At 41.8% G+C, this 26,109-nt stretch overlaps 1 protein-coding gene and 1 long non-coding RNA gene across 4 annotated transcripts; one reads left to right on the forward strand and one right to left on the reverse strand.

The window, feature by feature from the left end:
• Positions 1-813: 813 nt before the first annotated feature.
• Positions 814-2,122, reverse strand: LOC134156036 (uncharacterized). Of its 2 annotated transcripts, none has more exons than XR_009961808.1 (2): positions 2,049-2,122; positions 814-1,214 (listed from the first exon to the last, which is right to left on the reverse strand). It is a non-coding gene; the product is annotated as an uncharacterized LOC134156036 (long non-coding RNA). The 2 variants fall into 2 exon arrangements; XR_009961807.1 differs by having other exon boundaries at positions 1,987-2,116.
• Positions 1,048-26,109, forward strand: GRPR (gastrin releasing peptide receptor). 2 transcript variants are annotated; one of them, XM_062603749.1, is made up of 4 exons: positions 1,048-2,096; positions 19,205-19,556; positions 25,002-25,115; positions 25,214-25,327. In XM_062603749.1, the coding sequence occupies exons 1-4, from the start codon at positions 1,678-1,680 to the stop codon at positions 25,292-25,294; spliced, it is 966 nt and encodes a 321-aa protein (XP_062459733.1). In that variant the 5' UTR covers positions 1,048-1,677; the 3' UTR covers positions 25,295-25,327. The 2 variants fall into 2 exon arrangements, with proteins under 2 accessions (XP_062459733.1, XP_062459732.1); XM_062603748.1 differs by having other exon boundaries at positions 25,002-26,109.

Below are 26,109 nucleotides of genomic sequence, written 5' to 3' on the forward strand. Positions count from 1 at the left end.
AAAGCAGCTGAAAACACTGACCTGGGTCACAAGAATGAGGCAGAAAAACAGCTCCTGAAGCCTCCTGCTCAGAATCCCACCCTTGGACATGGCTCCCAAGCGCTTGGGGATTTTTCCAAATCATGTCCTGAAATGCCTCCTTTATCTAGAAACCAGTGATCATAATTTAATGCCTGATTTGAATCATCTCCCCCCTCACTTCCAAGTAGTTCTAGCAGTTGGTAAAACATTCTTTTGTCTACAAACATGAGCAGTTGCAAGGGGAGGTGTAAATTACAGCTTCATTTAATCCTGCAGGCTTGTTTACAAATTAACTGTATTTCTCTGCAAAGTCCTTGTATATAATAGTAAATAGCCTGTTATAAAGAAGTAAGGAATCAGTAATAGTTATATCTTAATTAAGCTCTAAGAAAGAACATTTTCAAACTGTTAAAAGCCAAGCAAATCTCTCTCTCCTGCATCTCAATATGCATTACTTATAGATGCCAGTGTGATGAGTACTTCATACGGAGAAATGATCACATTGAATGGTAAATTTTGTCCCCTTTGTTATTCTTACCCCCAAACTAAAACATATTAAAAAGATGTGCAGGGTTCCGACTTTCCTGGTCAACTGCAGGTGCATAGTGCTAAAACTCATTTGCCTTCCTTAACTATAATGCTGATTTTATCTTAATTGGCTTTACTTAATTTGCGCGGGGGGGGGGATGAACTTAGCTCCATGTAATTATTCTCTTTCATTGGAACGATTGAATTCCAGAGTGCAAACCGGAGTGTAAAGTATGTGTGCTGTTATTTAAGAAGGTGCAATTGCTTTTATGATCACATTATTTGCAGTATGAGCTAGTTATTTCCTTTCTTTTTCTTTTCTTTTTTTTTTGGGGGGGGGGGGGAGAGAAGCAGTGAACTTCACCTCAGGAGCTATAAATGAGCAGATTTTTTAATTATTATTTCCTTTTTTACCCTCTAAAGAGTTAACAGTGATTTTGGTGTGTTTTCTATCCCCCCGCTCCCCGGCAGTGATTAGACTCTCCGGCAGGTGGCTGGCATTCTCCGGCGCTCGCCTGGAATTACCGCAGTCATTTCAGTAAGCCTGCTCTCATCCTGGGAAGCAGGGGAAGAATTGACGTCCAGAAGATCCCGCCTATAGGATCCGAGCTGCCAGCGGAACCCTGCTTTTTCCTCACTTTAAATCCAGCTGGCAAGCACAGGTGCTGGAAGAGGGAGAGACTGGCAATGCAGCGTGACAGCAGCTACCAAAAGTTCTTGCTTTTTGTAATTCCCTTGTTTTGGACTTGGTTCTGCTCAGCAGACCTGGCACTGAGAATTTAGCAAGCCTCCACTGTGAAAATGCCTCCCACTTACTGGTCTTTGAATTTGACAAATGGCTTTCCAGAGCTGAGGAACACCTGACAGCGAGACAAGTCAAAAGGCAAGTTTCAGGATTCAAACTATGCTAGAAAATATTCTCCTTTCACCTTATGGAAACAGTTCTCCCTGTGCAAGCTGCAGCTGCTTTCTTGGTTTGTTTATTGTCAAGATCTGTCACAAAGAGATATGACTTTTAGACTCTTCTGACTGTTTAAAGCCAGCAAGCAGAAGCAAAATTAAAGCCAAAAATTTATTCGATCATCTCCCAAGAAGAAAGTTGTCTTCTGAGAAGAGCAACGTAGGACAATGGCATCTGAAGGCTGCCTTCTGCTAGACCTAGAAACAGATAACTTCATTCTCTACAACCTTTCTGTCAACCAGAGTGCAAACCTCTCCCTTCTCGGTGATGAGTGGTTCTACCCAGCATTCCTCTATGCCATCCCCACAATCTACGGGATCATTATTTTGATAGGCCTTATTGGCAATATCACTTTGATTAAGATCTTCTGTACTGTAAAATCTATGAGAAATGTCCCTAACTTGTTCATCTCCAGTCTGGCTCTGGGAGACCTGCTGCTGTTAGTGACTTGTGTGCCCGTGGATGCCAGCAGGTACCTTGCTGATGAGTGGCTGTTCGGCAGAACTGGATGCAAACTTATCCCCTTCATACAGCTCACCTCTGTAGGGGTGTCAGTCTTTACTCTCACTGCTCTTTCAGCTGACAGGTAAGCTGGCTGCTGTAGCTTGGAAAGAAGCCTGCCTAATGACAAGTCCATAAAATACATTATTACAAATGCATATTTTCAGGTAACAATCATTTTTAACCTAATGAGGGAAAAGAGCAACTTCATTTGATTTCTGATATTATGAGCACACAACTTGAAGAGGATGCAGGCTGAACACAGAATACTTTTTCCAGGTTAAACTAAATGCTTGTGCAGTTTAGCTAACAGTCTAGCTTAATTAAAAGAAAAACAAGAGCAAATCATGCTAAAGACCAGAGAGAGAAAATACCATTAACAAAGCTCTGTGGAAAGCTCTCATGTTCAAATTTACCAAAATGATAATTGAACCATATTTCATGAAGTGTGAAGGTACTGCAGCAGCAGTTTAAAGCACAGTTTGAATCAGTTCTTTCTAGTGGCTTGCTTCCTTAAGGCTAATTACATGAGGCAATATTTCATGAAATATATTCCAAATATTCAAATGAGGATGCCTGAAGCCAGGAATCTCAGTTCACTATAGACAGTTTATTTCCCTTGATTAAACCATTGACCCCTTAGCCAATCAAAACTGATCTGTGCTGTTGGTTAGGAAACTTTGTCTTCCAATACTGTTTGATAAAATAACGTGTAGCTATGCTATTTTAGAATATGTGAAACTAAGTTTGACTTTAACAAATGAACTGCTTCTAATAAGCCAGCTCTATTTTAGATTTCTGTGAGGCTTTAGAAAACTCTCAAAGCATTCAGATTTAAATTCAAAAGACATTTTAATTTTAATTTGAATGCTACTTAGAAGGATGAAGTCTACCTTTCTGGAAAGGTTTTAAATATTTATTAGACTGTTTTGATTAGACTGTTGTTTTATACAGAAACTCCTATGTACATCATAGAATCTAGGATATTTTGTTTCTGATTTGGGTGCTTCAGAAAGATTAAGGAATACATTCTAATCATGCTAAAGTTATAAAGTCTCATAGAAGTACTAGGATTTCAAAAAAGAAAACTTATTTCAGTTTTGTTTTGCCCAAAAAGGAGCTGGGGGTCATATTTCTTGATCACTAAGAAATGAAACTGGGTTTGCTTTAAGTAGTTCCTTGCATGCCACTCTGTGTCTCTCCTCCTAAGCTACTATAAAACATCAGACTATGTTGTTCAATTTCCAAGTAGTTCATGCACATATTTCAATATCCAGTATGTGATCTTAATAACAGCAGACTCCATAATGTTTCAGAGACAGGCTAGTCAATATGTTTAGTAATTTCTCCACATCAGGATACTAATGAAAATAGCAATCTCTGTCCAATAGCAGATGATAAACAGACCTATATGTAGGCAAAAGTCTTCAAGCAATTTGCTCTAAAAATGTTGAGAAAATATGAGAACTGCACAAATGCCCTAGTAAAGGACCACCTACACTTTTATTCCCAGGTTTCATGTGGTGGCTGATTCCCTCCCAGCTGCTCAAAGAAAATGTTGGGAAAATAGGACGTATTTCCCCAGGAAACTCATCTTTACAAAGCTGTAATATAAATTGTTTTAAGGGGTGTCAGGGAAAGAAAAATGCACCATAAAGAAGATTAAATTAGGGAGATTTGTTGCTTTCTGATCACGTGCCACATAAAGTAAACATTGCAAATGCTTTTACTGAGCAGCATATCGATAGAGTTTTTTGCCTGAAGTGAGTGAAGAGAACGGAAAACAGCAGCTGTGGCAAGCTTCAGGTTTGGTGACTAAATTCTGAACTTCAGCTTTATATGGATCCTGTTAACCATTGTGCTGCACTGGTGATCAAATATTACCACACTTCTCAAAGCCACTTGGCTATAAGGGAGACAGACATGCATGTGGGAGAAGACTTTATGTCCCCATTTTCAAGGTATCATCTTACCCTCTTCTAATGCACCTCTTGTCCATTGCAGAAGGAGATAATAACGAAACTTTTACCTTTATTAGACCTATGAATCTTAAATGCTGTGCACCGAACCACAAATGGGCCTTATCTATTATGTTTGCTGAAGTTTCTGGTTTGGTATATTAACTGCTGTGCTGGGATAATTTTGTTATAAAATAATGCAGTCTATATTTTGTCAGCTCACAGCCAGTTAGCCTTTTTTTTTTTTTTTAATCTGTTTCTGTGAACTCTAGGCCCCGGTATTAATCGTGTCATTAGGGAAATGAACTTAAAATGTACAGGGAAATCTTCCAGGATGCAAGTTGTCTGTGACCAGCATGGTGATGCCTGCCTGAGTCTGCGAAGGGATCAGCAGCCATTCACACGCTGCTGTGGCCTCTGGGTTAGGGAGATGCTGAGCCCAGCACTGGCTGTTGTCTTAGACAGCCATATCCAAGGTCAGATGTGGCGTTGTACAATGGATGAGTGGCAGCTCAGTCCTGCAGGGAAACATCTGCAGAAGACAGTGGCATGGTGGTGAGAACAGGGTAACATGATGACTCAGGAGTCCAGCAGGTAACACTGCTCAGACATGGCACATCTCACTTGGCTTTTGTTGTCTGAGGTGAGGAGACGCTTCAGAATAATCAGCAAAGTGTCTCCTAGAGCATGGAAAGAGGTACCTCCAGAGGAGAGAGGATAAACCACCGTATGAGGATACCTATATCCTTCCTTAGAAACAGAGGAAGCCTTGCTGTTTAGCACAGATAAGATGCCCATATTTGAGATGGCTAGTGTTCAGTGATGTGAATCCTACCTGAGATGCTCACGTAAAGCATGCGAATGTCCCTGTTCTCATGATTTGAAGCCATAGACCATGGGACAGAAAAACTCCGAAACTACCTGCTGTGAATAGCAGACATGGCACTGTCTCCAAGAAAAGGGAGACTTGTCAGTGCACCACAGACCTTTTGCCTATGATTCATCTTCTGCAAAAAATGATAAACCCACTTCAGTTCCAGTATCCTTCCATTGCCAAAAGAGAATGGGAACAACTGTTGGCATTACTGAAGGTACCGTGATAATGCCTAGAGAGACCTTGCATCGCAGGGGTCAGAAATCTGCTGTGTAAAGAAAGCATTGGTGATACAACAGGGTCATTTCCAAAGATGGGACCACAATATTAAAGGCAGTGGGTAGGTGCAATGGACAAATACAGTATGTGAGAGAACAGAGAGGCACGTATGCTATGTGCTACTACAGTTGTACAAATCTGTTGCATCTGTTGCTTCGGATCACCTTCCGAAAACAAAAGGCCCAGTTTTAATAGATTTTTGAACAGTCCACATTATGGTTACAGCAGTATACTTCCTAGTGTTATACTTTTATTCCTCCCATTTCCACTTTCCCACATACTAATAATACTGAATCCATCATCTGCTGGTGAGTGCAAATACTCAGCTAAGTGTCAGCATCCAATACAGAGCACCTAAAGCTGCTCAGTGGTTTGACTCGCTAAGACCTAGTGGTTGTCCAGAGGGACTGGCTGCTTGCTTACAAGCCTTTCTCAAGGAGAAGCAGAGGGACAAACTGCTGATCTCAGCTTTCCCTGCAGTGGGAGCCTCCAACCCTGCAAGGTGCTCTGCATGCAAATAGATGCAGATGAGCATGCCTGCACAGCTTTGGCTAGGTAGGGCATAGCCAATGAATTCCCAGGTGCCTAGGTTGGCTTTGTGTTCAATCATCAGATTGCAAAAGGTCAAAGTTAAATTGTTTGAAAATATGCAAGAAAGAGAAAAAAAGAAAAAAAAAGAGTTAATATTAGAAATGTATTTTCTGTGGGACTACTCCCCTGGCTGCATGGTACTTGTATCTGTCTAGCTGCATTCACAGAAGCAGTGGGAGCTGTCAACCAGACCCATTTTCCTGCAAGCTTGGCAAAGTTGCAGAGCAGCCAGGAGAGGGTTAAGGCCTGTGATGTGCTTAAGGCCACCTTCCATGAGTACTAAGGCAGGAGGACTGAGTTTACAAGAGCGAGGAAACAAGCAGTTGATGGGTGTGTGTTTGTGTGTTTTAAAAGGATTGTAAATGAGGTTGGCATGGGAAGGACATCTGTCTGCCGTGCTTCTCTGTTCTGTCAAGGCAATGGATTTCTTCAGCTATTGCTCAGCTCATCCCAGCAAAGGAGTTTGTGTTTGCCTGCTGGACTGCCCTCGTCCTCCTTGGTGTAAGGGGAAAGGGGATAAGAGTACCTGTGGGAGTGGTGACACCTCAGCTGCTAGCCTAGGCTTAAAAGCCAAAGCTGGCTCAGCAAGTGACAGGAAACACCGGAAAATCTTTGCAGTGTAAGAGGAGAAGCAGACCATTTAATTGCCCTTGTCATGGGAGATGTCTGTATTTAATTACCTGTTTCTCCCTTGACTGACAGGGTTTATACATTTGCATTTGAATTACCCAAGCTGTCAAGCACTGATCATACACCCCGCTGTTTTGCTGACACAGTAAAAAAATCAAAATGCCCAAGTGCTCATTCAGTGAAAGATTCCTGAAGTAATTCTGTTTTTACAAGCACACAGCAGAGTAAGTGTAAAGTGTAAGTGGAGGTTACAAGCAACATCTTTACTTTAAGCACCTTGGATTATCTGGATTTTAGTGCTGGAAAACTGCAGCAATACTTGCCAGCCGGAGCTGCCTCCTGTCCTGTGCTGAAGGAGAGACAGCATAGAGAGATGTATGGGGTGACATTACACATGAGGTTAGGTGGCTTACTTGGTAAGACCAGCTGCAGGCAGCAGGAATTGCAGTTATGTGGGAGACCTGAAATGAGGATATTAACTTTGGAAATGTTGACCTTAATGCTTGAGTGCTGGGATGAATGCAGGGATCCAGCTATGCTGTGTCCCTTGGAGTGGGTCACAGCCACAACTTCTGATGTTCCTCTGGACTCATATGACTGTTTATCTAAGAAAGTAAAGCTTTAAACAACCCTCTCTCCCCAAAAATAGTGGTGGAAGGAAAGAAACAAATCCAGAATTTCTAGAAAGATATTTTTAAATATGTAAAAAAACTTTGTTTAGTGGACTCATCTCTTCAGTGATTTGGATGTCTCCAGCCCCTATTATTAATATTACATACAATATCAGAGGAAGAGTAACATCTACTTGTCAGTTATTTTGTTTTATTTTACAATGACTAGGTTATGTTTCCACAAGAGGATTAAGGGAAGCATACCACTCTGAAATGAAGCTATGGAAGGCCAAACTGGATTTCCATTGAGTTGATTTACTGAGTGACACTTTTTTTAATGTCATCAGTAAAGTGTCAGGTCCAAAGTTTATTCTGGGCAGTCTAGTCACAGAATTCATGAAATCCCTTCATGTCACTAAGGCACTATTTTGGAACAATTTACTCGTGCTGTAATTTACTGTGCAGCCTCAGGAAGCTTTTGAGAGGGTGGCTGAGAAAGCCACTCTCTGAACTAAGACAACCTCTAGGCCAGTCAATGCGAACCAGCAGAATGGTACCCCCACATGTACATTTTGGATCCACTAACATGATCCCAGCCAGAGCACCAGTCCTTCCAAGCCAGGAAAAAAAACTGGAGGGACTTTGGACCCCAGCCCAAAGTCTTCCCTTTCTCTGAGGCACTGGGCAGCCTATCCTCATCTCCTGCTGCTGGCTGGGTGTCCATGCCACTGCTTCTCCTGTACTGATTGCACAGGGTACTTGCAGAGAGAGATACACATACCCCTTTCAGCTGATGTATAGTCTTAGATCCTGTGCTGCTGGCCACTGTGTCAATATAAGATAAACACTCTAAACACTCGTGGTTTTAGCTCTCATTTCCTCAGCCCCTGCATCATCTGTACCAGGAGAAACAGATCAAACAGCACAAACTTTCTGAATATCTTGATTAGCTAGAGCAGATGGCCAAAACATAATACATGGAGCTTCTATAACCAGGAACATTAGAGCTCCTGTTTATAGCAGTGGGACCAATGTGCAAATCTGAGGTTAGAGTCAGTGCTAATGTGCTGGAGACTGTCAATATTTAAGCAATCAAAAGGGAGAAAAGTTGGATTAACTATTGTTTACATTTCAGTAAAACCTGAAAACCCCCATCAGTTGTCATGGTCTCATGGTACAAGGTGCTGCACACACTATTAATAAGGAGAGCAACTGGCTGAAGAGAATTTGTCAGCTGTGTGTCAGACTGAACATGGTGGGCTGGCACGTCAGCATCTGCATGGTGGTCCCATTGGTTCATGTGTTTACTAATTAGTGCTCAGATGTGGACAACAGCCTGGCTAAGAAAGTAGAATGGAGTTGAGACGAAAAAAGGAGAAGCAAGCACAGCCTGTCCTGCATATGGTGTGAAACATACAGTAGATGCTTTGCTCATGGACAACCCTCGCAATACCTGGTTTCCTTTTATTTTGGAAAGAAACTCCACTGCTAGCCCTGCAAAGTCCTCTCACCTTCTTTCTCATCAGTTCTGTGCCCACATGCCCACCTGACCCCATACCATGTGGGACACCATGGGCCATGAAATCATGGCCGAGCTCCTGCCCATAGCAGACTCTTCAATTCCCCCCAACACTGCCTGCTGCATGTGACCTCACAGAGCTAAGGATGCCAAGAAGGTGTCCTAGCAGCAAGCCCATTGCTATTGAAAGAAAGAGAAAGGCAGAGAGTTGGATTCCCTTGCAGAAAATTCCCTTCCTGATGTCAGTTGGACCAGATTAGCTTAACCAAACTGCAGAAGACTGTAGAGCATCAAAGGGAGAAGTGCTGTCAGAGCTCTGCCCATCCTTTCCTTGCCTGACCTCCAGCTATGGCCAGTCTGCAGCTCTGAGGGAAAGCAGGACAGAAAAGAGTACCACAACACACTCAGAGAACCTGCAGACAGCTCTGAAGCATGAGATTCAGATGTCCAATCACCTAGGAAAACCAGAGATGCAGATGCTGGACTAGCACTAACTGCTCTAGCCATCCAATTCAGCAGTGTTTCTTGCCTGTGTACAGCGGCTGCTGAATATCTCACAGGATTTGTTTTGAAACAGATCTTTTCAGTGACACTGGGCAACTTTGCAAGTATTCACACTAAAGGTGGATAGATCACCCTCTCCCCACCATATGTCTCTGGCACCCTGTTATCATCACTGCTTAGAGCTTATATTTCAGGTTGAAAATTGTCTGACCTCTAACCACTGCATAATAAACCATAATAATCTAGCTAATAACTAAAAGGCTGAGTGGGTTGGGGTTGTTCAGCCTGAAGAAGAGAAGGCTTCAGGGAGACATTATTATGGCTTTTCAATACTTAAAGCGGATTATAAGAATGACCAAGAGGGACTTTTTACCAATGCTTGCAGTGACAGGACAAGGGGCAACGGTTTTAAAGTGAAAGAGGGTAGGCTTTAGCTGGATATAAGGAAGAAATTCTTCATTCTGAGGGTGGTGAGGCACTGGAACAGGTTGTCCAGCAAAGCTGTGGCTGCCCCATCCTTGACAGTGTTCAAGGCCAGGTTGGACGGGGCTTTAAGCAACTTGGCCTAGTGGAAGGTGTCCTTGCCTGTGGCAGGGGGTTGGAACTAGATGATTTTTAAGATCCAGTCCAACTCAAACCATTCTGTTATTCTGTGATAAGAGCAGTCAAGGATAGCACTAGATCGTTTGACCTGAACATGCATCTGAAAGTCCATGTAAAGGTGATGGTCACTTACATCACCTATGTTTACTGACGCCGCAGAAAGGACTTAAGCATCATATAACTGACTTAGCTTTATACTAACTAGCTCAGGTACTGATTACACTAAAGCCATGACATGGTGAGAATAGCACAGGATGTCTCATTTTGTCAGGTGCAGAGGTGATGCTCCAATGTCTTCTCTTGGTCTCCTCTTTCCTTGAAAGATCACATCATCTACTCATTTGGGTCCTAGATACACTGTTTCACACCTGGCTGAGTAAAAATGGCTTCTGTCAGACTACAGCCATTTATCCCAATGACTTTACAATCTTTTTAGTCTAGTCAGCTACTGTGTCATCTGCAAACTTTCCCAGCAAAGGTTTTAGAGGCTGTCCAAGGCAGCTGATATAAACAATAAATAACATCGCAGGTTCCAAAGACCAAGCTAGAAATGGCTTAACACACTGCTACATTTTACCAGTGCATTTGAGGACCTGGAGGAGAGGCCATGGGGCTCAGGGTACCCACCTGGACCGCCCCCCCCCCCCCTTCCCAGTCCAGGACTGCTAATTTTACCTTCTGTTCCGTGGGAGAGGCATGGGAGTGGATAGGGGAGGGAAGACCACATGTGCCCTGGCATACGTGCATACTTATATGCATAGTCACCCGTGCCAATATGCCCATGGGAGCATTGCACACCAGCATGGCCCACATCATTTTACATCAGGTACAATATTGTGATAATATATTAATTATCATCTGTTAGTAGGATCAACCTCTCCATTATTCTATCTACAACTGCCCTTGGGCAACCCAAATACTGGCAGGTTTTGTGGTCACACCTTCCAGCTTTCTGAACGTCCCAACTTTAGAGCCAGTTCTCCACTTCTGGGGAATTTCTCTACTTTTTCAAGATTTGTAAATGAAATTAACACCAGTTGTTGCTCAGCTGGCTCCTTTAATAATCCTAGGTCTAAATTATTCAGGCCTGATGGTGTGAAACTGTTTTGTGTTATTAGATGTTGGCTCACTTCGCTCACATCTTCATCAACACAGCTGATGAGTTTTCTGCTACATCTATAATACTGCATGCATGGTCTATATACGCCCTTCACATTTGGTCTTGACAAATAAGTAGTCATTGCTTTTCACTTTGTCTCATCATTGTTCATATCTTCACCATTTAAGTGTATGCCTGACATAGTTTTTTTTTTGTTTCTGATGTATTTAAAAACGCATGTTTGTCTGTTACACAGCAACCTTTGATAATTTGTTGTCCCCTCTGCCTTTCCTTATCAGTCACTGACATTTTCAAACTGATACTTGCTGTCATTTACTTTTGCTTTTTTTCCCATCTGTTATATATTGATTTTTTTTTATTACTTCTTTGAGGTTTTAGCATGATTCCTCATTTTCTCTTGTTCAGGGCAGCTTTTTGCCCTGAACAGTTTATTTAGGGAAAGGTGGGAGAGACAAGGGAGGAGGCTGGGTGTCAGCTACTAATGTATATTTAGCACTGCCCTGTTTACGTTTATATTCCCAGTAAGTTGATCTGACGGCTGCTTTTAACTTAAGGCTGAAGCTCCATATATATATATATTTTATATATATATTGTTTTTCCACAAAATTAAGATAAGAACAATACAACTATTATAGATTAGGAAACTGCTAATTTTTAGGTCAATGATGAACTTTCTGGCAGAAGAAGGTGCAGTATTGATTTATTGCACATCACAGGCAGGTTGTTTTAGGTTGAGAAATTACCATTTTTAGAAACTCCAATAAATTTCTATAACTGGCTCTGTGAGATATTCAGCAATTATGCCACATGTTTAGGATAACCAGTAATACTGGTTTTATGCACTACAAATGGTGCTTTCAGGAGAAATACGGATGATTCTCTAGTGAGATGAGGGATCTGTGTCTGAGACCTTAGCTTTAGATGCCCTGGTAAGAGTTCAGTCCTCCAGCATGCAGAGGGACTGTTCCATGCCATGGACAGCCCTGAAGACTCAAGTGGAGACAGCAAAGCATTGGATGGAAAGGCTTGCTCCTTGACTTTCCTCATGGACCAGGTGCTATCACTAGCCCTCCCAGCTCCCCTCTGGGTACACCACATTTCAGTCCTAGTACCAGAAAGCTGCTCCACCGGCATGTGATCTTGTGCCCCATTGCATGAGCAGGCACATCCATTTGCAAGGACTGCAACAAACTACAGGGCTGGCCCCAGTAAAATCTTTGGCTTGGGTCATAGTTTCATTCAGAGACTTGCCTTTGATCACCTACAGAGAATAAAGGGTGGAAAGCGGGTCTTTCTAATAAGGAAAGCATGGTGAGTGGGACTTCCACGACTTCCTGAAGTAACCCTTACATCCATTGCTGTCCATATGTATAATTAATTTCCAAAATATTTTGTGCTCCGGATGGTCATGATTAGGAATAGCACCTTAACTATGAAAGAGTTACTACCTAAGCTCTCCTTCCCCAGTGCATAGTGCAGTTCAATGGTCTCTAAAATACTGTCTCAATTTTGACCTTAGTCATTCTGGGACTGAAATACCCATTTGTCCAGATTCCAGAATGATTTAGTAGTATGCAGGTATACAGTCTGAAATCTGAACACATGCTTCAAAAAATTAGAATTTCCATCAATGCTTCCTTTTTCTTTCCATTTAAATGTTAATTAATTAAAAGAGTGATAAAGTAGGCAGTACCTGCCAATGTATGTAAGACTAGCCCATTAGAGATGTCTTTGTGCCCATATGCAATTTACTAAAGATTTTAATAACAGATGTTCACCCAAGAATCACACATAATAATGATAATCTTAACTAAATATGCAGAAAGCAGATAGACCCAGAATAGATTGTCAGAATGTGTTGATGGGTTAGACAGTCTAGCAATTTTCTGGATTTACTGAATTATCTTCAGAGCTATAAATATTCATGACATTGATGGTGGAAACAATAAGGAAAGTTTGGGACACTGCATTTCTCATAAATGTCTTCAGATATTTAGTAAGACTTTTTCTTTTCTTTCCACGTGGAGCTACACACTCAACAAGGCTCCACATGCTTCATTGGTGTAGTTTTTGCACAACATCAACTTTTTCTCTGTTGCTTGAGGCTTTTTTTGCATGGCAGTTGAGCCAGTCCAGGGCAAAATAATAATGTGATACTAGTAGAACATAATTACAAAGTTCTAATGAAAAGATTTTTGTTCAATCTATTCATCAGCCAAGACCAGATCAATGTGTACACATCAAGCTTACAAATGGGAACAGATGACTGGGGATCTGAGGAAGTGTGAATTGCACACCTTTTGTCTCTCTTTTGGTTACAGGTGGGAACAGAAGAAATATGGCGACATGCTGACTGAGAGGCAGTTCATTTGTCATTGCAGTAGGAAGTTGTGGCAATTTCAGGAACTCATTTTCTAGAGCTGGGAAGAACTGAGTTTTCACTTCACAGAAATTTACATGACTATTTTTGTAAGACATCAGTTCATTCCAACTAATCCCTGCTTTTTTTATTTTTTTTTAATTTCAGTTTCAGGTTCACATTAGCCCAAAATTTCAAAATCGAGCTCAGTTTAAACAGATTCAAAAGTTTGTAAGTGGATTTCTCACATCAGAGAGAAAACCAGAAAGCAGCAATGTGGCAAATCTTTCCACCAGCCTCATGCAGTCTAAATAGTGGGGCTGGTAGTGAAGCAAGGGCGGGCAAGCCTTCTGAAATTTTGTTTGAGCAGGTTTTAGAGCACTTGTTTTTTCAAACCATTATACAAATTCAGGAGTGAGGCCCAGCATCTTTTTATGTAAACAAACAGTGTAGGACTTGAAATAGGAATTCGTTTTGGAGGGGCAGTGTCCCATTTCCTCGCAAGATGGATGGGGAGGATTTTTTTTCCCTTTTTATATTTCTTGCAAGTGTGAGGTTCAGCAGCAGTAACGGATAAAAAAAGGAGCAAGCCAACTCCTACTGCTGAAAAAGTAAGGAAGGGAGAGTCATGGAAGCAACTTAATATATCTTTTCAAGTCAGGTTCAATAGATGAGAGGGATACAGTGGCTGGCACATAGTTGCTATACAATATTTGCTGTCATACTCAGACAGGAGGAACATCAATGATAGCCACCTTCCTGTATGAGCAGCTACATTCACTGCCATGAGGGAGGGATGTTTCTTTCCTATTGACACCAGCAGCAACTGCAGTTATTACAGAGAACACAAATTATTTTGGCTAAAATTAGTATCTGCTGACCTACAACTTGTAAAGACACTGCAGAAGGTGGTATTTCCCAGCTTAAGCCTGCCTCTTTTTTTTGCAACCCGTATCTACTAGATATACAATGAAGGCTGTCATATGAGCCATTACATTAGTTTTGATTGCTGGCAAAAGGGAAGGGGGAACAGCAATCATGAAAGAGGAAAGCAAGTGAAGGCTGACTACAGCACCAGCTTTCCCAAAGAGCATAAAGTTATATCCCTAAAAAAAAACCCAAATAGGCAGTAATACATATGGAGCAAAATTAATTTAAAATCCAAGGGAAATGTCTGATTTTCCTCACATGCTTTAGTTGTTTCATTTTTTGTGGCTGTTTTAGCAGGCACAAATAAGTGGCTGAAGGTGACAAGAAAAAAATGCTAGGGATGCAATGAAGCATCAACCTTAGGAATAAGGTCCTTTCTTCCCCAGTGTGAGAGCAAATTTGCAACCCTTGCTATCTCTGTGTTTAGGAACATGTAGGAAATATGTCTTTGAAGGCAAAGCCTGTTTAAACTTCATCTGGTGTGTATTTTCTTGGCTCAGCGGAGTAGCACAAAGATTGCTAAAATATTTTGCACTAGCAAAGAAGCTGCATCTAGGAAAATTTGACATCAGTTTGGGGCCTTATTTTGAACTGTGGTTTTGGAAAGTATATCTGTAACTGTCTTTTTCACGCTAAAGCTACTTCTCTGTTTATATTTGAAGCTGCAGCTTTGGGGCTAAGTGTTTGGTATTAACCAGTGTTTGCATAGTAAAGTTTTAGAGTACATTAGGTAGTGTTATCGCTACACTATTATTAACACAAGGATAATGAGAGTTTTGCAGTTTCCCTAGCATATTAACTTCAGTGGGAAAAGTATTTACCACAGGAAAACCTTAGGTGTGTGTCACATTTTAGTGGTTTATGGTCATTTCAGTAGGTTTGGTCATGAGAAAGAATTATTCAATGAACAAGATTGAGATCCTAAGAGACCTGTATAAAATATTTTCCAGGATTCAATGGAGAGCTGTGCACTCTGTGGGCTCCTACCCAACCCCAATGAATTTTGGGGATTATGCTAAGAAGTTACCATGTATTATATATTATTGAATTCTGGCATTCTGGTTTGAAGCAACCCTCTCACCAGGCTCTCTTGGAGACCTGGAGACTGATCTGGAGAAGACAGATAGCATCGGAGTCACTGAAGTTGGTATAGGGGTGGATTACCCTACAGGGTGAATCCTCCCAGTGCCTCATGAACTGCCATTATATTAACTGCACTTAAAATAACCCCATATGTAATTTCTTTGTGTGGGCTTCTTTGAATGAGACTGTGAGACACAGATATCACTGGCATCCATGCTGGACAGAAGGTCATTGGGAGCTGCTGTGCACAAGTCAGGTTGCTGCTTCACAAGCACGGTGGAAACAGAGAATTTCAAAGACTGAACTATAGCAAAGCTCAGCATCTCTTCTATATTTCCAGTTGGATTGGCAACCCAGTCATTTTCATCTGCATTATTTAACAACTGGAGAGAAATTGGAGTTGACACAAGTTCTTCATTGTATCATTTTTTATTCAATTGAAACTTCAGAAGGCACATTTTTCTCTCAAAGTTTTGGCCTTTGTTGTAGGACATGAATCATACCTCTGTTTTTAATCTTAAAAAAAAATAAAATCTTTAAATATGGGTTGGGAAAGAAATTCGACTTAAAAAAGAAGAGTGATATAAAACAATAAACAGAGATTGAATGTGAGAATAGCAGGAGGTGATAAATCCAGAGCCACATGGCTCTGCAGATAAGCTCAGCATGCAGTGTGACGCGTACCATCAGAGCCTGTGCTACTGAATGGGTTAAAAATAACACTGTTGTCAGATCTTAGCATGATGGCTCACTCAGCTGGCCCCCTAGGTCCATCGCTCCACTGAGGTATATAGACATATTCATCAGTGTTCCCTTCAAAGTGGACTGGATGTTAAATATGTGAAAGTTATGTGCCTCAGGTCAACTTACTGAAAAAGAAGTTGCAGAGGACAAAGCTTGAAATAATATTTATAATAATAAATAATTAAAATGGAAAGCTTGAAATAATATTTTACATACAAGCTGGAAATACAGATGCTGAAAAACAGGGCCAGCTGCTGCTCAAATCTAGCAGCTGAAGTTCTTAAGAAATATCAAGTAAATTATAAAATCCAGGGTTGATCCTATCAGGAAAGTGGTGTGGGAAAGTAAAGGAGTGAGAGTTTCTGAGCCCCACTCAGAAAAACCAGACAGGAGATGCAGCTTTTTCACTCTCTGACCACTGACCACAGGCAAATCTCCCAGTGGTCTCCCAGCCCAAGCCCAGCCTGGGGGTGCAATCGCTTTTGCGTGTCCCACATGCCCTCAAACGTAGCAGCCCCTGCAGTTGCTGTCCCTCAAGAGTAGAACGACTGAGCTGGGGAGAAACGCATCAAACCACCAGCAAGGTGGCTGGAAATGGAGACTCCCACCAGATCAATACTGGTCAATTAAGCATTAATAAGATAACGTAATATAATATAGGATGAGCATTAATAGGATAGCAGGATAACATAGATTACTGAAGATTTTTAAATAAGTAAGCCTATCATCAAAGAACCAATCCAAACAATCAGAAAAATAATTTGATTCAATTGTCAGACTTTTAACAATATATCTACCTGTGTTCCTATATCTGTGAACTTACATTTTCAAAACCCATTTCCTAGCCTTTTTTTCTGTTTTACCTTTTTGTGCTTTCAACCTCATGCTTCAGGTCTACACTGAGCCCCTTGCAAGCAAAACCTCTCTCAGATCTTTTCTATCTGCTGTAGGAGGCTTTCAAAATAAACAAAACACCTAATAATCAGTGCCAGCATTCCTAGCTATTTCTAATTACGTTCTTTCAAAATTATATTATTTGAAAATGCCATCTCTAATTAAAATATGCTAATAACTTGAAATGGATTCATTTTCTGACTCTGCCTACTCTATTACTGTTGATAAAAATAAAACAGGAGCCCTCTTTCTCTGTGTTCTTCAACTCATTTATGTTACTAGAAATTAATACTGGAAAATATTCTCTCAGGTGGCTATATTATATGAGAAAATCCCTGAAATAATTACCCTAACATACCGTGTTGATAAGCATACAAAAATAATCTGCAGAAATACCTTTGAATTAACTAAATTTATTGTTACATTGATATGTGATTAATTTCTTTTTTAATTTATCTTCCTTAGGGCTTACTGAGGATGTTCAGTTAGCTATTGTTTCTGTCAATACTCTATATGTGGTGAATCAGGCTATAAATTAGCTATTTCAGTACACTGTTTTAGTAATTTGCCTGGCTCTTCCATTTTATTACTGCAGTAGTCATAACATCATATTTAAGTGCTGTGATTTTCTTCACCTGAGATTATGATCTTCACCAGAAGATTGTGCTTTGTAGTATGACACCACTGAATCCCCAGTTTGAGAGTGCAAGTTAAAGAGGTGCTAAGCAAGTCTTAAAACTACTGTGTCTGGCTGCTGCAGCTGTACAGATAGAATAAAGGGGAGCTGGAGAGCTTGAGGAGTAAGTCCAGAAAAGCACTGAGCAACGTGTTTGCAGTCCATTAGAGGAGCAATCACCTACACAAGAAACCTGTATGAAGAAACACCTGCAAATTATGAGATTTCCAGATATATCTTTATAAAAATAAATGTAAATAAATTTAAATCTATGCATGTACTTACTTATACATGTATATACATGGATATGTATCAAATATATGTATATAGCTATGTGTATTCATATAACATACACAGACAGGGATGTAGACACACACATGTATACATACATAGGAGGAATGAGTAGGTATGCTGGGCAGGTTATTGCTTACAATTAGAAGTTGAATACATGCTTCTCCTGCAAATAAGGTAATTACTCAATTAAAACAGTGCAGGACTGATAGACTTCCCTCTCAAATGCTGAGCTTTATGATAAGGTAGACTATAGTATGTGGGGAATCAATCATGTATACAGAGTATCCCAGAGCATGGGCTTGGGCTGCCAGAGAGATGGACCCTCCCGCATGCTGCCTAGACACAGGCAGTGTGTTATGCTCACTACCTATGCCCTTGCCCCAGTGGCCAATTTGTCTGAAAGAGCCAGGATCCTGATAAGAGCTTAGAAATGGACTCCAGAACAGACACATAGAAATGTACCTGCTATGCCAAAAGTGGTCTGGGACAGCTTAGGAACCAGACACCCATCAATCCCCAGGAAGCTGACAGTGACCAAGAGGGAACCAAATGGGTGATGCACAGTGTGATCCTGAAAGAAAAAAACAACACATTGTAATTGTTATGATAATGACCCTAAATACTGATTTATGAAATCTGTAAATATTTCTTCCAAATTATCTTTTTTCCTCTGCTGTGTTTCTTAAATGCATTTGTGAATCGTGATTCACTTGGAAAGTAGGCTCCTGCCAGAGCAGGGCTCCAGCAGATAGGAAGCTTTTCTGTTTTACAGTTCTCTCATTTCACACATTGAGTTCAAATAAGTTTGATTCTTTCATTTCCTTGGATTCTAAAGTACGATTTTCTGAAAGCCTGAAATAATGAAAGACAAAATTGAAAATCAAGAAACATCTTCTATATGTCTAGTATAGAAAGTAACGATGGCTTTTCCTTCAAAAAAGTCAGTTACCAGCTCTGGCTACTTAGCTGGAGTTCATTGAGTTATGGACAACTCTTAATTGCCAACTATACCACCAAATAGCAATTAAAAATGGGAACATGCATTTTTCAGCTTGAGAAAAAGTAAGATTTGACTCAGAGGAGGCCAGTGTACTCCCAGCTCAAAATGAAATGTTTTAAAAATCTCAATCCACTTTCCTTCTACACCATTCTGTGAAGGGCTGCAAACTGCCGTATACTTCTGAAGTCTGTGATTGCACTTCCTATATTAAAGCTATTTGGACACATACATATTAATGTCAGACAGCACTGTGCTTTGTTCTGTCAATTACAAATTTAATGAACTCAGAATTTATACACATGAAACTGATTGGACCCATGATAGGTGGCTCTGCTTTAAAATGAGACCTCTATTGAAAACATCAACATTTAAAACACCAGAAAAAAGCTTCACTGCCTTGAGTAAAAAAGGATTTTGTTTCTTTTGTTTTGTTTGTTTTTTTCTAAATGGAAGGAAGAAGCAAGAATACAATGCCTGAGTGCTGAGACCAATAAATTTTAATTTTTTTTTTTTTTTTTTTTAGGTATAAAGCTATAGTAAGGCCAATGGAGATCCAAGCATCCCATGCGCTGATGAGTATTTGTATGAGAGCTGCTATAATCTGGATTGTTTCCATGTTGCTTGCCATCCCTGAAGCAGTGTTTTCAGATCTGCACCCTTTCCATGACAAAGGCACTAATAAAACCTTCATCAGCTGTGCTCCTTACCCACATTCAGACGGTCTGCATCCCAAAATTCACTCAATGGCATCATTTCTTATCTTTTATGTCATTCCTCTATCTGTCATTTCAGTCTATTATTATTTCATTGCTAAGAATTTAATCCGGAGCGCTTACAACATCCCTGTGGAAGGCAACGTGCACGTGAGGAAACAGGTACTTAAATTTCTTCAAAAATGCACATTCCCTCTGAATCAGGCAGTAAAGAGGGAATGCAGGGAAATTTATACTGGGATAGACTGTATCTGATTAGGTGGGGTAAAAGTATTAAAATGGTTGAAACAAGATATGACACAGGGGTAAAACAGTTAAAGCAGCTTCTCCAGTTTCTAAGTTCAGAGACTTTAGCAGGGTGTTTACCATGGCAAACACAGCAGGATACCAGTGCCAAAGCCTGGGAAGGTATTGACTGGGATGCAGGGAATGAGGCAGAGCTGGATACAATGCCTGGAGATTGAAGCTGATGGGTGACACAACAGAAAATCAAAACTTCTCAACGTTACTTTGTTAGAGAGAGGACTCTAGATAAAGCCCTGTGCCATGAAGCAGAACCTCTTTGCACAGACGGAAAAGCTGGCTCTGCCATTCAATACTCTGGACTGAAAAGTGAATGGAACAGAGCAATGGGGGAGTGAAGGTAGGGGAAGCCCTTTCTCCAAGGGTCCCTCCCTGGCCAGGAGCCCTGGTCAGTCAGGGAGGTGTGTGACTGCTCCACAACAGCAGCAATGCCTGCTGTACTCACCTTGGCCCCAGATCTCATCTACTGGTGCTGTGCCATGTTGAGCAACCAGGACAGACTAGAGAGGGACTGGGGAAGTGGAGACCATAGGAGCACAGGGTCTCAAGTAGGGAGGATGGAGCAGGATAGTGTGGGGTCCTCACAGATGCTCTGAAGTTACCTGCCTTGTCGATGGTTTGATGTTTGAGGTGTGCAATCTCAGGAAAAGAGAAGAGTCCTGGCTTCTTCCTTTAAACTAGTTGGTCATTATAATTGTCTTTTTAAAAGTGCTTAATTTTTTAGGGTCTCTGGAGGGGAGAATAATCTACCCACCTGTTATATGCCCTCTGTTACAAGCCAGACTGGTTAGTCTTCTGGTCCAATAACTGGTAGCCTCAGGTTTCACCTTAGTCTTGGATTCATATAAACAGGCCATTTGCTCTGGAATAATGCCATCTTTTAACCGTCCCTCTATAGCTTTGAAAGCAGAGTTACTTCTGTTACTGTCATTCACGAGTGGGATTTTTTTTTATAAAACTTCCCAAGCCATCCCACTGCAGAGCTCCTGATTGGGATTGCTCAGATGGGACTCATGTATTTCAAACGGGTTTCATGCCCTGGTTGAAAATGTGTGGCTGGAAATGTGCAAGTCCTGAACCAAGTGAAGGGAATTAGCCAGGATTTGGCAAGCCTAACTCCAGCCTTTCAGCTGGAGACTGCTTCCTCTTTACTGCTCCTGTTCTGTGTAACTGGTGAGAAAAAGAAAAATCTCCAGGGGGAAATCCAAATTCTGCATGAGCAACTGGGTATTTCAGGTCAGTGCTTAAATGTGAAGCATCTGAGCCTTAGGCTGTCCAAGTAAGAAGGCAACAGCACAGTAACTTGTTTCTAAAAAACTTATTTACCTTATTTACCTTACTTCTTCCTTTCAACTGAGGTGTGCTTCAGCCTAAGCTAAACTGACACAAGTCATTCTTCAGCTGAACAATTATTCATATAATTGCACACAGCTGACATCTCCACCTTAGGATGACCTATCGCTATCATCTCATGCAACCTTCAGGTGCTCATGTGAAACAGTAGGTCTGGAAAGTTGTGTTTTCTTCCCATTAAATGGTTTCTGATCCACAAAATCCTTGTTCTTTTCCCCTTCTGAATGCGTGTAACACTTTCTCCCGTGCAGACCATTTTTCTGGTGATTTGATGATTGTCTTGATTAGTGACAATAAAGTGAGTAGCAAAAGCAGCCCTTTCCCCCTTTGGTTTTGGGGAGAGAGCTCTAAAGAAAAAAAAAGGCCAGGCTGCAGTCTAATACTGTCGGTCCATCATTCCTATCCTGCAGTGCATTCATGAGCTATATGTCTCCGAGATAACTGGTATTGATTTCTTTATTGTGTTGCTTCCTTTCTCTATAGCGCAGATGTGGCCTCAATGGCCCTATATCGAATTAAGGATACATTTAAAAAGAATATATGGTTCAGCCAAGGAGAACCCTTTCTCAAAGGATTTAATTTTCAGGCCGTTCTCTACAGACATTATCATTTGGTACATGTCAATCCTTCCTAAGCTCAATGTCTGATTTTCAGTCAGTGCCATTAAAGGGGCACAAAATAAAGTCAAAATGGGCTTGTCAGGTCTCTCCTGCCTATTCCCTGCTTGCACATGTCCTGAGGAAAGATCAGCCTGTGTAAAATGCTTAGTTTCTAATTTACCCGTGCAGCTTGGAAGAGGAGTGAGGATGGGGAGTTGTCCAAGACTCTTGGCCAGGCACTACAGCTGCACCAGGGCAGAAGCAAGGGCAGAAAGACTGGGTTTAGGGGCAGTTTCAGTCCATTCAGGTTCTAGTCAAACACAGGAAATGGGGTACAACCAATTCCCTTGGAGTGCCTGGGAAGAGGTACAGAGATTACCAGAGGGAAGAACATTATGAAACCCTAAAATGTCACTGGTGTTACACTTTCCATGCCTGCAAATATGTGGATGCACAACCTCTCCCAGGGACCAGTGTATTTTACCAGATCTTTCTGGACAACTCTGCCTGTGCTCTCCTTTTGGGCAACCTCTGCCACTGCTCTTGTGTTCATTAGGAAGAAAGATGTGGTTTTCAGTGGCATTGTTATTTCAGTGTGCAGCACTGGTGAACAAAGGACAAGGTACTGGTTACCTCAGTTACCCTCAGTTGAGCAATACCTTTGGATTGACTCCAAGCCTGTACACATAAGAAAAACAAAAGTGTGGCTTGTCTGTGTGAAGGTTATACTGTATGCTAGCTGGCATTGTAAAAGCACCTTTCCCTGAAAAAGCTCAAATTATACTAAGAGAGGTAGTCATCCATCTATTCACCACCTACATTTGTCTTCTCATGGCCCCAGCTCTTTCAGTTGAGGGGTGCCCATCACCACTGCCTCTGTGTTCCTCCAAGTACAGAATTTCCTCTCTCCATTTCTCTGGCTCCTTCAGCCTTCAAGCACTGTATTTGGTCCCTCAGGGCCGTGAGCTGTTGTCAGCACTTTTGTGTACATACACCACATGGCCCCAAGGCAGAAAGTCCCGCCTCTGGGCTCTGTGAAAGATCCCAGACCCCTCAACCATAATTAATAACAATAATAGTAATAATAATAAGTTAATACATAAAAATTATGTATGTCAATATTATATGTGGATGACTAATGCAGATCACAGAATCGTAGAATGTTTAGGGTTGGAAAGCACCTGAAAGGTCATTCAGTTCCAACCCATCTACCATGGGCAGGGACACCTTCCATTAGACCAGGTTGCTCAAAGTCCCATTCAACCTGGCCTTGAACCACTGCCAGGGATGGGACAGCCACATCTTCTCTGAGCAACCTTTTCCAATATCTCACCACATTCATAGTGAAGAACTTCTTCCTAATATCTAATCTAAATCTACTCTCTTGCAGTTTAAAACCATTCCCCCTTGTCCTATCCCTACATGTCATAATAAAAAGTCCCTCTCCAGATTTCTTGTAGGTTCCTTTAGGTACTGGAAGGCTGCTTTAAGGTCTCCCTGGAGTCTTTTCTTCTGCAGGCTGAACAACCCCAACTGTCTCAGTGTGTCTTAATAGGAGAGGTGTTCCAGCCTCCTGATCATCTTAATGGCCTCCTCTGGACTTGCACCAACAGGTCCACATGCTTCTTATGTTGGACACACTACTCCAGGTGAGGTCTCAGAAGAGCAGAGGAGAGGGGGAGAATCACCTCCCTTAACCTTCTGTTCACACTCCTTTTGATACATCACAGGATATGGTTGAATTTCTGGGCTGCAAACACACATTGCTGAATCATCTTGAGCTTCTCATCAACCAACATCCCCAAGTCTTTCTACTTAGGGGTGCCCTTAATCCATTCCCCACCCAGCCTGCATTTGTGCTTGGGATTCACCAAACCATGTGCAGCACATTGCACTTGGCCTTGTTGAACTCCATGAGGCTGGCATCAGCCCACCTCTTAAGCATGTCAAGGTCCCTCCTGATGGCATCCCTTCCCTCCAGCATGTTAACTGCATCACATAGCTTGATCTCATTAGCAGACTTGCTGAGGGTGCACTCAATCCCACTGTCCATGTGGCTGAGAAAGAATTTGGACAGTGCCAGTCTCAATATCAACCCCTGAGGAGTGTCACTCACCACTGGTCTTCACTTGGACATTGAGCCATTGTCCACAATTCTCTGAGTACAGCTATCCAGCCAATTGAGTACAGCCACCCAGCCAATTCCTTATCCACCAAGTGGTCAAAATCAGGTCTCTCCAGTTTAGAGGCAAGGATGTCATGTGTGACAGTGCCAAATGGCTTGCACAAGTCCAGGTAGATGACATGAATTGCTCTACCTTTATCCACCAAAGCCATAACCTTGTAGAAAACCAGCAAATTTGTCAGGCATTATTTGCCTTTAGTTGAGACTTACTGGCTGTCACCAATCACCTCCTTATTGTCCATGTACCTTAACGTATTTTCCAGTAAGATCTGCTCCATAATCTTACCAGGCACCAAGATGAGACTGACTGTCCTGTAGTTCTCTGTGTCTTCCCTTTACCCTTTTTAAAAATGGGGGTTATGTTTTCGTTTTTCAGTAGCAGGCACTTCAATGTTGACTTCTCAAATATGATGTCTAGTGGCTTAGCCACTTCATTCACCTCTATCAACCCTCAGGGCCTACAGATGGATCTCATAAGGTCCCATGGAGTTGTTCACCTTCAGGTTCCTTACATGGTCTTGAACCTTATCTTCTCCTGTAGTGGAAAGTTTTTCCATCTCCCAGCCTGTGACTTTGCCTTCTGTGACTTGGGCAGCGTGGCTGGAGCACTTGCCAGGGAAGACCATGTGTTTGTGATGCAAGTGAGATCATAGCTCTGCAGGCATGTGCATGTCTCTAACTCCTCTTGTTTATTCCCCATGCATTTACATAAGGTGTTTAACTTGGGCCCCCAGTGAAGTTGGCTGGAGTGGCTGGAATTCTTTTGTGCTGCTCTTCTGGTGCTTTCATGCAATCCCTCTCTAGGCTCTGGGCAGCTATGGCTGGCACTGGCATCAAACTGGTAGGAGTGCAAGATGGCAGGAGATATCCACACTTTTGTTGCTGGAGATGGGATTTTACAAAGTCACAAGCCACTGCAACTTTAATCAGGAAAGGAAATGCTACTTCTCATGTAGCAAATTTTCAGAATTATTTGTTTTTAGGGCAAGGGGTTGCGGTGGGACAAGGGCGTTCTTGACTGTGTGTTCACCTGAAGACCAGGTTGCCCTGCTCTGGCCGTGCTGCCTGCCATGCTCTAACCCCAAAGCTGCAGCACTGGCAAAAATAGTTAGCTACTAGTCTAAACTAGGAGTAGCTGCTAATCTGCATTTCTATTTCTTCTTCCAGATTGAATCCCGTAAACGTCTTGCCAGGACAGTACTGGTCTTTGTGTGCCTCTTTGCTTTCTGCTGGCTCCCTACTCACATCATCTATTTATACCGGTCATACCACTACTCAGAGGTAGACACCTCAGTGCTGCATTTCATTGCCAGCATCTGTGCTCGGATCCTGGCATTCACTAACTCTTGTGTTAATCCATTTGCTCTCTACTTGCTCAGCAAGAGCTTCCGGAAACAGTTCAACAACCAGCTGTTCTGCTGCAGAGCTCGCCTCCTCATCCGGTCCCAGAGCATGGCTAGGAGTACCACACGAATGACCTCCCTCAAGAGCACCAACCATTCCCTGGCTACTTTCAGCCTTATCAATGGCAACCATGTCTGCCACGAAGGCTATGTCTAAAGGGCACAGTCAGGGATGGCCGCATCATGTTCTTAGCATTAGCTGCTTAGTTTTGCCCTGTGGGGATGATGAGTAGCAGACACATGCACACATGCACACACACACATGCACATGTGCATACAAGGAAGTCTGATGAATGCAGACTTGAAGAGGAGCTTGAAGCATCCAACATTTCATCCTGTGCTAAGGTTGAAACATCCAACATTTCATCTTGGACTGTGGCATCTCCAGAGCAGCAGATCACTGACCACCAGCCTACAGGAGCTCCCTGGGAAGTGATGCGTTGCTTCAAGATAAACTGCTTTTAATGAGAGGAAAGTGAGCATCTTAAGATCAAATCCAGCTTGATTCTGCAGGTTCTACATCACTTTCTGCTCAATCCCAAACTCAGGCAAACTTACAGCAACAGTGACAAAGACCATACCAGGTGCATGAATTTGTCAGAAAAATTGCATCCAGAAGTTCATGGTATAATATATTTTGACACCAAAATAAATACATTTAGATAAGGAAAATACTTTTATGAAGGAGTTCAATGTAGGTCATTTACAGACTTTTCAAGTATTTATTAATGTTCTGAGTACAGTATTAATTCATGGTATAAAAGAGATCAAGAGTTTACTGGGGCTTGTTGGTGGCCTCATCTGAAATGAGCAGTATATTGCACCACATCAATGTGAAAGCAGTAACGTGAATAAATGTGAGTTGGAATATG

Source organism: Pezoporus occidentalis, unplaced genomic scaffold (genome assembly GCF_034315485.1).
Source record: "Pezoporus occidentalis ecotype Australia unplaced genomic scaffold, CSIRO_AGI_Poc_V1 ctg81, whole genome shotgun sequence".
Lineage (NCBI taxonomy): Eukaryota > Metazoa > Chordata > Aves > Psittaciformes > Psittacidae > Pezoporus > Pezoporus occidentalis.